The 14,699-nt window shown below is 36.7% G+C and overlaps 1 protein-coding gene and 1 long non-coding RNA gene across 3 annotated transcripts in view; one reads left to right on the plus strand and one right to left on the minus strand.

Moving 5' to 3' along the window:
- Window positions 1-14,699, minus strand: part of LOC139084843 (uncharacterized) — a 154,903-nt gene that overhangs the window by 50,674 nt on the left and 89,530 nt on the right. The window lies entirely within an intron of this gene.
- DSG4 (desmoglein 4) overlaps window positions 1-14,699 on the plus strand; it is a 43,890-nt gene that overhangs the window by 13,698 nt on the left and 15,493 nt on the right. Inside the window, exons 3-10 of the mRNA XM_070629837.1 lie at window positions 683-814; window positions 2,452-2,607; window positions 2,949-3,093; window positions 5,051-5,217; window positions 5,484-5,618; window positions 6,456-6,641; window positions 12,086-12,357; window positions 13,707-13,846. Coding sequence (XP_070485938.1) covers window positions 683-814; window positions 2,452-2,607; window positions 2,949-3,093; window positions 5,051-5,217; window positions 5,484-5,618; window positions 6,456-6,641; window positions 12,086-12,357; window positions 13,707-13,846 — 1,333 coding nt within the window. The remainder of the gene's footprint in view (window positions 1-682; window positions 815-2,451; window positions 2,608-2,948; window positions 3,094-5,050; window positions 5,218-5,483; window positions 5,619-6,455; window positions 6,642-12,085; window positions 12,358-13,706; window positions 13,847-14,699) is intronic.

Consider the following 14,699-nt stretch of genomic DNA (forward strand, 5'->3'; position numbering starts at 1 on the left):
AAAAAAAAAGAAGAAGATTGGCAACAGATGTTAGCTCAGGTGCCCATCTTTAAAAAAAAAAAAACATAGGAAGCAGAAATACAGATGGACAGCATTGAGGAGCCAGACTAGTATCCATGGGATTATGGCAAGTACCATCAATTCAGTTAAAATATTCTTCTAATCCTGCAATAATGTATTTGGATGCTTGGCCAGAGTGGAGTTCTTATCAACCTAAGACAAAAATCCCTACCCTCTTTTAGGTGAGCACATTCACTAGCACAATATTCCTTTTGTATGGGATGCACTCACATGGAACACCAGCAATCTTGGAAACTCTGGGGACCAGAAAGCCTAGTCAGAGCTCAATGAAGGATGAGATGAACAAGGCCTCTACCTGGTGAGGATAGATTGAAAGAAGAAGAACTATACCATATTATCCAGTATAACATATTATGAACTCCACACACAGCTGATGAAGTTTGTTTCACTAGAGTTATATAGTAAGAAGTGAGATGCTTCCAAAAGAAGCAACCAGTATGGATGACCAAGTCATGTCTACCTAGAGTTGTGAATTAGTAAAAATCTTCTTTGTTCCTGAAATTCAATGCCATTGCTTCTCACCTGGAGCACCTTGAATAAATGTCTTTACTAAGTAAAACTGCTTTAACACTGTACAAAATGTTAACTATTTTTGCTTAAGGTGAAAGAATTAGACATTGAAAATGGCACTACAACATGGCAAACTGTCAGAAGACAAAAGCGGGAGTGGATCAAGTTCGCTGCAGCCTGTCGAGAAGGAGAGGACAACTCCAAGAGGAATCCGATTGCCAAAGTAAGTGATGAAATAAACAGGAGGATCCTGTGCTGGTAACAAATCCTTTTTCAGGGTAGGAAAGCCCTCAAACATGTTGAGGATTTGCAGTCTTCGCTACTCCATACTGTTTTGGGAAGATGGGTGATATGTAGTCATTTGCTTATGTTGCTGAGGCACCATTTTGAACGTCACACTCCAGGAGCTGACAGAGCAGGAAATCCCTGAGGGATGCTAGAAGACAGACTTGGATCTCCAGCACAACTGGCCTTTGTCTGTCTGTTTGTCTTCTCCATATCATCATATAATATGATCATATATCATCAGCATATGTTACAGGAAATTTATGCCTATATTAATAGTCTTCTGACTATCCCTCCCAAAATCGAAGATTTATCACATTGATTAACTCTCTCCAAGAAAGTAAGGACAGTGTCAAAAGTTCCCACTAGATTCCTACACCCAGAAATTAGAAGAGGCTTAAAAATATTTCAAATACTGGCTATCAATACGGAAGAAGAGTTAAGGGAAGAAAGTGTAATATATTGGTCCATGAAGCATAGGATCCACATCAACCGCTTCACTAGCTCTTTCCAGGCATCTTGGCCTTGCCCTGCTAGTGAAGTCAACAGTACCAATCCATCAGAATTCCTTCCTTAAGTCTCTACATGAAAAATACAGTAAGCATCAGAAATGATATTACAGATAGAACCTCAGCTCAAGAAAAGAGATTTATTTTCTCTCAGAGGTTTTCAAATTTTTGGAAAGCTTTTAAATTGTTATTGTCTCCATTCAGCTCATGGTTATAACTTTATGTTATCCCCCTTGAATTGCATATTCTTTTCTTTATATTTGCATTTTGGGGATTTCCTGGATTTTCATCTATATAAACAATATCTGTGGATTAGAGTGGAGCTCATCCAGTTGTATTTCTAGCCATCTTTATTTAATTGTGGATACTAAAGATATCTTATCTTTAGTATACAGGTTAGATTTCAAAATTTAAACTACTTTTGTTTAAATTTATGAGCAATAAATATAAAACTATGAAAACAAAATCTATATAGCAGAATATTTGCCATAAAATCTATTCATCAGATGAGTGATACATTTGGTTTTGATTTATAAAATTATTGCTTATATTTCTAAACACTGCATTTCTCTTCTGGTTTTCTGAACTTATCTGTAATTTTTTTAATTAATTTTTATTTTTTTTAATTAAATATCTAACTAAAGTCTAGGCAGGGTACATACTAACATGACACAATCTTTTATAAAATAGTAAAGATGTTGATTACTTCTGTCAAACTCTTTTTCTATGCAAAGAAAAATCAGAGAATTGAACAATGTATTGTTAATAATGACAAATCTAGCATCAAGCATGTTTGTGCCACCTGCCAGGCAATGGGGTGGGGTGTATATATGTTATCTCATACAACCCCAAAACAAACCTAGGACATAGGTGGTATTATTCCATTTTAAGTTGGTGCTTGGCAAAGTTAAGTGAATTCTCCAAGGTCACACAGGCTTAAGTCACCGTGCCAGTTACAATCCAAAGCCCATTTGGCTGCAAAGCCCATTCCCTTCTCGTTCCTCTACACTCTGCAGTTCATGATCTGCTCTGAATTAGACCAAAATCCTGGCCATTTTCCTCACAGATTCGATCAGACTGTGAAGTGAACCAGAAGATTACATACCGAATCTCTGGGGCAGGAATTGATCGACCGCCTTACGGAGTGTTCACCATCAACCCTCGGACTGGGGAAATTAACATCACCTCAGTGGTAGATAGAGAGATAACGCCACTCTTCTTGGTAAGTCACAGCAGAGTGTTTTGACATGCATATTATTTTTCTTCTCTTTTTTAAAAAATATCAACGCAGGACTAATGCTTACTTTTGTTAAAACACAGTAGACTGCAACCAAATAAATTGCTTGAAGGGATGGAAAGGGTATGAAAATAAAAGTTTATAGTTCAGGATTCTCTGGTGTGTTTCATATATGTGTGATCAAATGTCTTGATAATATTTAAATTACTAAACTATAATACAGTCTGAATTCACTAAGAAAATTGTTTCTTTCCACATTTCCTGATATATTTCAAGCATGTTAATTTCCTTTGGTGGAAAAATAACTTTTTCCCAACTTTTCACAGATCTATTGCCGGGCCCTGAATTCACGGGGTGAAGATTTAGAAAGGCCTCTTGAGCTTAGAGTCAAAGTTATGGACATAAATGATAACCCTCCAGTCTTTACACAAAACGTGTACACAGCCAGCATTGAAGAAAACAGCGATGCAAGTAAGTAGAATGATATCTTTCTTCTGCATGACACCATATCTATTTCTCTTGGTCAAAGGCTTTGGGAGATTGATATACAGATAATTTAAAGATCAGAAAAAGTCAAACTTGTATTTTGACTAAACCCCACAAATTCTAACTTAAAACTGACCCAGAAAAAAATCATGTCTAAAATGCTAAATATCTTTCTCTTTGTAGAAGATTCTTTATAATGTGATTTAACAGTATAGAAGGCTTAGTGCCTTCCTCAGAGATTGTTACTGGGCTCATGATTACCTTAAGCCAAATGAGTAAACTGAGAAAGAAAGCATGAACGGGTAAAAGGGCTCAGTTCTGGTCTCTTCCTCAAATTCTGGGTTGAACCACACCAGACAGAGAGTGACGGAGAGTGCATCTGCAATTGTACCCATCAGATCAGTCACCGAAGGGAATCAATGGTCTTCACGGTCTACACAGCAAGTTACATTCCATTCTCTCATTTTTTTCACTTTCTTCCATCCTGCTTTAATTCTCCCTCCAACTCTAATACTGTTCTCTTTCTCTCTATTTCTATCACTTCTCAACACTTACCTTTCTACACTTAAGCTTTTCCTACATTGCAACTTTATTCTCTTCTCTCCCTTTTGCCTTCTACCTCTTTCTTCCCCCAGTCCTCTAATATTCCTTTTCCTTTCACATCTATGTCTGCATTTATTCCTCTAAATAAAATCTGGGGGAAAAGAGTAGAATAAAGAAATTTCAGAAGAAAGGCAGATAAGAAAGCATGCTAGAGGTACCAAGGGAGAGTCAAAGAAAGAAGGATGCACAAGTACAGAGGAAAAGAGAAAAGAGACAAGAAATGCTGGGGGACAGAAGGAAAGAGATAACAAAAGGGAGAGGTTGAAAGGGGGTGTTAAGAGAACTCCTTCTTCAGGTCCCCTAAAGGGAAGTGATGTTGAAAATAAGAAAAACAAAATGTTTTATAAAACAGGATGGAAGGACATAGCGAGGCAACGTGAGCGTTTTGCCTAAGAGAGGCAAAACAGAGAAAGAGTCTCCAAAGCCACTGTTTTCTTGGTAACACAGTTTAGAACAACTTTGCTGAAGGAAAAGGAGTTGAAACCCACACCCAAGTCCACATCTATGTCCATTCAATTGCTGATTAGCAGCCTTGTTAATGCTCCCTCTTGTGAAGACAGGTAACCCCAGGGCAAGGGCATACTCCCATAAACTGCGACTTCCACGAAACCTGGCTCCTCCTATTGAAGGGGTCCCTGGATCTCTGTGCTAGGACTTTTCCCTTTGAAGCCCGGCTGGGAAGCAGAAAGACATCAGGGACCTGCCAATTCTGGAAAATCCATCCTGTGGGCTGACGTCCTTGGGGATTGGCCTAGGATGCCTGGTCTTTGTCCCTATGAATAATTAAGAACTTCTTATATTCCTGTGGACAAATCTTTTCAATAATTAGATATTTTTGACTGTTTGGTAAAGTATTATTATCTTCCAAGGCAACCGACAGTAATTCTCCACTTTCTGGGTGAGCAAAAATAAAGAATATAGGTGCTCAATAAATAATCGCAAAATTGAATTGAGTTAAGCTATAATCTTTCTGAATTAAGCATTTTAAAATAATTTCACAAGACTGAGGCAAAAACAAATTGATAAAATCGGTTCTTCAGCTATATGATAAAGGCTTTTGAACTTCTTTTCATACATCAAAGATTACTATATTTGCTACAATTTACCATTGAATCATTTAAGGAATGCAACTACTTTAAAAACTGTAAAGATTTTATAAAAGCCAACCACTGTTATTTCTGTAATCAATGGTGTAGCTGAAAGTTAGATAATATGTTCTCATGGAAAACTAGAACACAGAGAACTCAGAAGGCCGGCCACTCTTTCTTCCTCTGCATGATTTTGCTGAATTGATTCTAACAGAATCCCAAACATTCTCCACCTCCATCTTCATTTCTAGACACACTGGTAGTAAAGTTAAGTGCTACAGATGCAGATGAAGACAATAATCTGAATTCTAAAATTGCCTATAAGATCATCTCTCAGGAGCCAGCAGGTACACCCATGTTCATCCTGAACAGGCACACAGGAGAAGTCTGCACGATGTCCAGTTTCCTGGACAGAGAGGTAAAGCCTTCTATGAACTAATGATGAGAAATAAAGAATTCCATTTTGAAAAGACAAAGATGACATGACCCATGTATGCCTTTCCTCCGATGTAAAGGAGGGAAGGAAAAATAATCCAACCATCATTTTTTCAATGAAAATTATGAAAAGAAAAAATTATATTAAAAGATTATATAAAATTATAGAAGAAAAGTGGAATAACATTAGAATGTATTGAATTTTATTCAAAATAAGATCTAAGTCTTACAGTTCTTTCTTGTTTTAAGCAACACAGTATGTACACCCTCGTTGTGAGGGGCTCAGATCGGGATGGAGCTACAGATGGACTGTCCTCTGAGTGCGACTGTAGAATCAAGGTTTTAGATGTGAACGATAATTTCCCCACCTTGGAGAAAACTTCCGTAAGTTATTAGTGTTATAATGGTTTTTCCATAAGTGTCAATAATTGATCTGCTTTCCTGCTGGTTTGTCAGCCTAGTTGGTTACATGTATGGATGTACTCAGGTTTGCTATATAAACCTTGGACGTTCTTTCATGTAATATACCTTAATAGTGCATGTCTGCTTCTGAGTCACTACTCTTTGAAAGCAACAGAGCATGTCCTCCATACTCTCTACTCACAGAAATGTGGAAATTTATTAATATGACTCTGGGAATGATGTAATAACAGTGATGTATCTTTATATACCTGATGATTTGCTGAATTAATTCTATAAGAGTCCCAAACATTCTCAACTTCCATTTTTATCTTTAGGAATAAAGAAGCATAAAATTGAAAACAGCAGGGCCAAATCTGGCTCACTGCCTGTTTTGGTAAAAACATGTTTTATTGGGGTACAGCTGTAGTCATTTCCTTGTCAGGTTGCCTGTGGCTGCTTTGATCCTACAGTGGCAGAGATGAGTAATTACAACACATACTCTCTGGTCCACAAAGCCTAATATATTTACTGTCTGACCCTTTACTGTAAAAGGAGGGAGTAACTTAAGGAAAAATGAAAATAAGCAAGAAATGAAACAAAGTGCCGGTTTGACGTTGATTTCACATACAGCACAAGAAAATCAGTTTTACTATCTTATAATCATTTTATTCTTATATTTCTGATTGGACAGATGGCATTTAATAATGGCGAAAAAATCATTGACATAGTTCATTGTTAGTATTTTCAATGATATTTATATATTACTAAATATCTTTCCTCTTTTGAAAATTCATTAATTATAGAATTATGTCATTTCAGTACTCAGCAAGTATTGAAGAGAATTGTTTAAGTTCAGAACTGATACGATTACAAGCAATTGATCTTGATGAAGAAGGCACAGATAATTGGTTGGCCAAATATTTAATTCTCTCCGGAAATGATGGGAATTGGTTTGAAATTCAAACGGACCCACGAACCAATGAAGGCATTTTGAAAGTCGTCAAGGTACAGTATGGGATCTGCAATACTTTCTTCCAAAGCAGTTTGAAAATACTCTTAGAGACAGAACCTATCTACAAAATCTATAACCTTGAATACTATTTATATGGACAAGCACCCTAGTTAGCTTACTGTGTCAATCTGAGACTTCCAACCCAGCAACACAATATTTATTACCACGAGAAACAAGAAGGCTGTTTGGGTCTCATAGTGACCAATATCTAGTTGAGAAGACAAGGCAAGGGCCCACAAATTAGATAGTAATATGAAAGTTAAAAGCATAATAAATAATAGTATAGATATTATATTAACCATAATTAATTGCCAAATGAGTTAAACGTGAGATAATTACTGAGCTAAGAGGTGAGAGCCTTCTGAGCTATATTTGTCTGAAAAGATTTCATGCAAGGAATAAGGTTTAAGTAGGACTTTATATCTGAAATAGCTAATGTGGGTAATGAAATGAAGTGAGAAAATGTAAAGCACATTCAGGGCATGGGGAGCAACCCTGGGGGCCGTAGCAGAATATTCCCAGAGGAAAGTTATGTGATAAAAAACAGAGATGTAGAGTTGGAGTCAGTCTGTTGAATACTGAACTACAGAGTTTCACTTCTTCCTATAGATTACTTTTTCTTAATAATTAATAATTATTAATTCATGAGGTGGCAACCAAAATTATGGAAAATATCTATATACACTTTTTAAGATTATCATTCAAATGAACACACAAAATTTCGAAATTCTTTAATAGAACAAGAGGATTCCAAGAATATGAACGGCCTTCCTTTTTGAGAAACATTGTTTTGGTCCAGGGGTCAGCAAACTATGGTCCATAGGCCAAATCTGACCAGCCAACTTTTTGCAAATAAAGTTTTATTGGAACACAGCCACACGAATTCATTTATGTATTTTCTCTGACTGTTTCCACACTCCAATGGCAAGGTGAATGCTCGAAACAGAAATTGTATACGACCCCCAAAGCCTGAAATATTTACTATCTGCTCTTAACCAAGTTAAGTTTGCCAATCCCTACTTATAGACCAAAGAAAGCTTTGAGATAATTTTTTTTTTTAAAGATTGGCACCTGAGCTAACAACTGTTGCCAATCTTCTTTTTGTGGGGAGTGAGTTTTCTCCCCAAATCCCCCCAGCACATAGTTGTGTATTTTTAGTTGTGGGTCCTCCTGGTTGTGGCATGTGGGATGCGGCCTCAACGTGGCCGGATGAGTGGTGCCATGTCCAAGCCCAGGATGTGAACTGGCGAAACCCTGGACTCAAGCAAAGCGTGCGAACTTAACCGGCCACGGGGCCGGCCCCTGAGATAATTTTTAAAATCACAGTAACATTATGAGCTCAATTCTGGAAAGATTAAAGTTAAAAAAAATATTATTATATTAATCAAGTCATGAGGTGCTAAGAATCTGATCAAAGGCAATAGCAGTAAAAATAGAAACGAGGAAACGGGTATAAGTGCCATTGCCAAATGTAACATGGATTGGAAGGGAGAGGCAAGAGGTCACCTACAACCTTATCAAATTCTGAATATTTAGTCAAATTTTTTCCCAGGGATCAGACTTTGTTCGACCTTATATCCTGGTTAAAAATCAAGATCTAGACATGTCACGTAATTCTTACCTATCATCTTACCATCTTAATCATTGACTTTGCATATCATCTTGTAATAAGTACTTGTTCTGGGCTTTTGCCCAGTAGTTTGCCCAGTAGTTTGCTTCCCAAACTACTAAAATAATCATAAGAACTTTGTGCACAAACAACTTGACCTAAATATCCTTCCATCCCTACTACCTGGCGCAGTGTCCAGAAGACAGTAGAGACTCACAACACTTTGAGGATGGTGTTGATACTGATGTTTCCCTGAAACTAATGGTGCAGCTCTCACCCAAATGGGAGTCACTGAGTTTGACTGCATAATTTATAATTTCTACATAAAATCATAAAAATAAAACAGAAAACATGTTCATAATTCAGGCAATGCACTACCTATGACTTATATAATAGTGCCTTCTGTGAGAGCTACACGTTTTTTAAAGATATACTTACTTTATGTCAAAAAAAAAAAGCTATTGGAAATTCAATTTCATGAAAAATTGGTCAAGATAGTGTTAGATATTGTGTAGACTAAGTATTCATTTTTCCTGGATAACTTTCCAAATCTCTTAAAGACAGCAGGAAAAAAAAATATGCTTAAAAACACCAAAATAATACGGGAAGGCTAATTAAAATGAAATTTAAAACCTTAATATGTGTATTAGCACATAGCCAAAAGAACTATATATTTTAGAGAACATATATGTAATTGTCCCAAGATGTGGCATTTGGAGTGAGGTCACTAAATGCCCCCTTGCAACCTCTTCATTTTCACTCAAGCCGCCACTTAACCTTGCAGAAACTGGCCCCTCAGTCACAGGCTTTTGACTAAGGTTTCTACAAGCCTTTTCTTAGTCTGAGGACATTATTAGTGATTCAATTCGACTCAAATTTATTGAGAATTGCTATGTGCTAGGGATATGAAGGTGAATGAGACATGGTCCCCATTCTCAAGGAATTATAGTTTAACAAGAAAAAAATCTGTAAGAAAATCAAAAATCTCTCTGTCAATAGTAACTTCCTTTTGGTATTTACTGATAACTGTGTACGGAAATACTAACAAACAATTTAAATATATATGTGTGTACATATGCACATTCACTTCAATAATGAAGAGAAAGGTAAAATGCTACCCAATTAGAATTCTACAAATATTGCTTCTCTATTTTTATAATAATTCTGTTTAATATTTACTAAGTAATCACTAAACACAAGCTATTGGGTTATATTGTGTGTATAGAGGCATGCATGTTATTTCATTTAATCATTACAAGTCTGGGAAGAAAATATTGTTATTCCTTTTTTATCAAAAACAAAACAAAATCAAAAAGGAAAACTAACTTGTCTAAGTTCACCCAGGTGGCAAATGAGAAAGACAAGATCCAGCCAAGTCTCTCTGATTCCAAAGCCATAGTTAACTGCCACCTCCGCATCTCACCATGTCATTTGGGGCCAATAAAACAAGTTTTACAAAAGAACTAGCACCTTGAGATTTCCCCCTCCAAGGCTGTTCACCTCTGTAAGCTACTTCCCAACTGTGTGTGCCCTGCTGGTCTCTTCCACACACATTTATAGCAGAAAATGTCAATTCCTGAAAAGCAGACCATACACATGGTAGTAGATATCTGACTACTTCCTCAGTCCCCTGACACAGAAAACCTGCCCCTTTCGGCTGGAGACTTCTAACCTCCTCCCTCTTTCACACTTAGTTCTAAAATGAACCAGCATCCCCTGAGAATTAGGAGTGTCCAATTATATGAGACAAAAAAAAACCTGGGAATGAAAATCCGACAGTTTAGTTTCTGTATTAAAATTTCCTGAAGCAAAATACCTGCCAGAAGCCAAACCTATTTCTGGAGAGGCCATCTTCACGCTGAGCCTTTCCTGAGACTGGCTCTAGACCCCCACAGGCCGGCCCCCCTTTCTAACACACACCTGCACGTCCTCTGTAAGTGATTAGTCTTCAGTCATGCCTTAAACTGCAGAAACTGAGTTTCTCCAGCCTCTCCCTTCTAACTCCAAGCAGAGACTTGGTGGTAAACAGTTGTTTTTATTGCTCTTTGCACATCCCTGACCTCTAGGCACAATCGGAAAAACCCTTGATAAAGGGCCCCACTTGCAAAGAATGGATGAGGACCCTCTGCCTTTCCTCTGTCTTTTATCTTCCCTGTTAGAGGGAAAATCAGCCTTCAAACAGTTTCCTGTCCCTACATTCTGTGAGTTTCTATAATTGATATACCTTTAGATATATACGACTATATTTTCATCACACTCCATTCAATAGCGAGAGAACTCTTTTGACAAACAAAAGCACATTTGCGTGTATGCACAAGAAAACCCCAAGAGATTTCCCTATCAGAAGAGAGGATCTCAGATTTTTCTTTTATTTGAAGATAGTATGGAATTCTAGAAAACAAAAATTGGGCTGTAGAAAAGGGATCTCTTCCAATGGAAAATTCACTTTTGAGGACACAATTCATATTCAGCTTTGTGCTAGGCAACATGTGGACCAGCGAGGGGAACAGACGTGCAAAAGCAATAGAAATTCCAAACCTCAAAGGTTTTAGCTGAAACTTAAGTAAAGCGTGTTGAGCCAGCCCCCTACAAGAACTCAAGCAAATTCCTGCGACTAATTCTGTCTTCTTAGTGCTTGTGAAGAATTTTACTAAAACCTAAGAAAATGTTCATGATGTCATAGAATTCCCCCAAGAAGCAGAGATTTATCTCAGGATCTTGCCGATAGCACTGATAACCTGACCTCTGTTGTAAATATGTTGCAGGTGATGCTTACATTAGCTTCCAGAACACTTCTAAACAGATATTGCCCAATACTCCCTTTTTTACAACTGCTTTTTCGCTTGTGACTTTTCATGTCACCACATCAATCATTCTGGATCAAAAGATTCTACTCATCTTCAATCCAGAGAATCCATTTCAAAGGTGACTTTTCTTTGGGTGTGGTGTTTACTTATTTGAATGTGCCCTGCAAAGGAGTCTTCTTGTCCACCAGACTCAGCACAATTAAATTATAGTTTAGGGCAGACTATAATAATCATGAATTCTTTAGAAGCTCTTTGCATCATTTTAAAAAAAATTTACATGTTCAATTACATCATATAAATTGGCTCCTTTAATCTGCTAATTATACTTTCAAGAGATTCTCAGATGTGAATTCTGGGAAATTCACAAGGAAACCTGGATCCTATTTATTCATTCAATAGTTGGCAACATATTTTATTTAATTCTAACTTTTTTGTTTTTCATAAACACCTCATTTGGAAAGAAAGATCATTTTCTACTTCAGGGTTTTTATACAACAAGTTCAAAACTCCAAAATTTGAGTTGCGTTTAAAGTCACAGGTTTAATTGACCCATATACGCAATTAAGCCGAAAGATAAAGGGAATAACACCTGAAATTCCTAATGTAATAATAAGTAAAATTTTATCAATTCACAATCTGAATTGCATACCTCCTGGGCTTTATTCTAGTGAGTTGCTTTTTTACCATGGCTTCTTACTCTATCAAAAGAGAGTCCTTTTGGGGTCAACCCAGTGGCATAGCGATTAAGTTTGTACGCTCCACTTCGGCCTCCCGACACTCGCCAGTTTAGATCCTGGGCACAGATCTACGCACCGCTTATCAAGCCATGCTGTGGCAGGCATCCCACATATAAAGTAGAGGAAAATGGGAACAAATGTTAGCTCAGGGCCAATCTTCCTCAGCAAAAAGAAGAGGATTGGTGGCAGATGTTAGCTCAGGGCTAATATTTCTAAAAAAAAAAAAAAGGAGAGACAGAGTTCTTTTGCTGTTTCTGAGTTTTTTACTTTCTATCATTTCACAGATGCTGGATTATGAACAAGTGCCTAATATTCAGCTTAGCATTGGAGTTCAAAATGTAGCTGAATTTCACCACTCAGTTGCCTCTCAATTCAGAATGCACTCAACCCCTGTGAGAATTCAGGTTGTTAATGTGAGAGAAGGACCCACATTTCACCCAAATTCTATGACTTTCAGTGTTCGACAAGGAATAAGAGGAGATTCTTTAATGAATTATGTGCTTGGCACATATACGGCTGTAGATTTGGACACAGGAAATCCTGCAACAAATGTCAGGTACTGCGAATACTTCACTCATGCTAGAGTGACAAAGCATGGTCTGTCCAGTGCTAATTCATGTAGTGTGTGCTAGGGTTTGTGAGTTGAAAGACTTTTGGGGTTTTGCTTTGCTTTTCTTGTTTATTTGTCTGTTTTAGAAGATTCTTGTGGCACTGACATTTTCTTAGAATTTTAATAGTGTTTTAGAGGCTGTAAGGGATCCAACTGGTTGCAAGCGTAATTGTGTCCAGGGAGCAATTGTAAGATCAAAGAGCCACCCACAGTTACCCTGTGAGTCTCTTTGATCTTTTGTGGCCAGTTGGAACAGCCTGGACCTGGGCTGATGAAGCCATATTGTAAACAATAAGACAGCATAAAAGATGAGTGCCTGCTTGTTTCCTTAAAGCGTATGCTGTCTGTGACTTTGGGGCTAATTTCAATCCTCCGCTTAACCTAAGTAGAAAAAAGAAGAGATAGTAGAAGAAGCTAGAAAAAGGTGTTTCAGAAATGTGATGAGCATGAAGAGAGTCAGAACTGGAGAAATAAAAAGGTTGGAATTAGAGGCACTAGACACATAGATTACACACAAATGAGACCTATATAAGATATTCGGGAAAACAACCACAGTGAACCATATAGGTATTCTTCATATCCTTCCCTTGTCCTTATTCTCTTCTGCCCAATATTCTTGGAGTGAACAAAGTCTACTGACTTATAAATTACTTTGATATTAACAGTTTTGATTACTTAATTAGCTAACAAATTAACAGACAACAAAAATTATGAAGTCTGTCAGTATGTTATGAAGTCTGTCAGTACGGGATAGAGAAAAAGATGTCAGAAAAGTGCCTTGGATATAAAATTGTGCCTGGTATGGACACCAGATCTTCTTCCAATAAGATCAAGCACTTCGAATCCATTATATGTAACAAAATCCATATACGCAAGCTGAGCAGAGGATACCACAACCCCTAACAAGACAACAATGAGGTGCTCCGAAACCAATATGCCTTAAAATCTAGGAAAAACAAAGTACATTACATGGGAATGTGAATAAAGGATATTCTTTCGATATTGCTCTGATTTAATATATATACCTGAAATAGACTCGTATGTTTTATTAACAATTATATTAAGAGCTAGAAGAGTAAGAATCATGAAATTTTGAAACTCTGTTGTGAACTTGTGCATTAATATGTTCAATACTGGAATTTTATTGATATACATACATTCTATAAGCCAAGACAATTATCACTGTAAAGTGTGCAAATACCATATATAAGTTTAACACATTGTAGCTCTTAATGTGACTTAAAATTACTAACTTTCATATAAGCATAATGATGAAGTTATTTATTTAAAAACAGGTATATCATAGGACATGATGCAGGCAGCTGGTTAAAAGTTGATTCTAGGACTGGTGAGATACAGTTTTCTAGGGAATTTGATACGAACTCAAAATATATTATCAACGGGATATACACAGCAGAGATCTTGGCTATAGATGGTAAGAAAATTTATTTTCGATATTTTAATAAAATTATTATTATTATATTAAGTATAAATATTCTAAGGTTAATATTAGATTGACTCAAATAAAATATATCCTTTAGTGATGTCTGTAAGACTTATGGAGAGTTCTAAATATCTTAGATCAAGAGCTGAATTAAGTATACTTATAACCATCATTTACATTTAAATCATAATTTGTTTCACCTACTTCCAAAAAAAGTTGTATGCGACTTACAGTGTAAAGCATAAAAGTTAAAATATATAAATAAAATTCAGTTTCTGTTTATGGCCTTATCTCTCGAGATGGTTAATTCAACGTGTAGAGTATGTTAGGAATGTTTACTGAAAAGAAGTGCTACAGGGCCTGCACAAAGTTCATTTGGGGATGACCTGAGGGAAAGGCAGTGTCCCAAAGAGCATAGTTATCTTACAGCCACTAAAACTGAGCTACAATGAGAGGCATGTCTGAGTGTTGCTTGATTAGACATGCTGTCCAAAATAAGATGTGAAGGACCAAGAAAGCACAAGATTATTCCAAATATAAGATCCAAATTAAAAGTCGTAAGTGCAAATGCACCGAATTAACTTGTAAATGAGAGGCTTCTCGTGGGAAAATCTACTGAGCGTGCCTCTTGGTGAGTAGCAACAGGAATTTGTTTATTTATCATTAGTTAATGATTGCCTGGAGCTGTGCCTAGAAAACCAACTACTACAGAACAAAAAACAGAAAGAATTCAGAAAGAAGGACAATACGTATCCCAGATACATACTTAATAAAAGCTAGATACTACAGGTTTGCATTAAGTTTATATCTGAGCTTTACAGTAGCCAAAGAGAAAGATAAATGG

The sequence above is a fragment of the Equus przewalskii genome, chromosome 7 (genome assembly GCF_037783145.1).
Source record: "Equus przewalskii isolate Varuska chromosome 7, EquPr2, whole genome shotgun sequence".
NCBI classification, from domain to species: domain Eukaryota; kingdom Metazoa; phylum Chordata; class Mammalia; order Perissodactyla; family Equidae; genus Equus; species Equus przewalskii.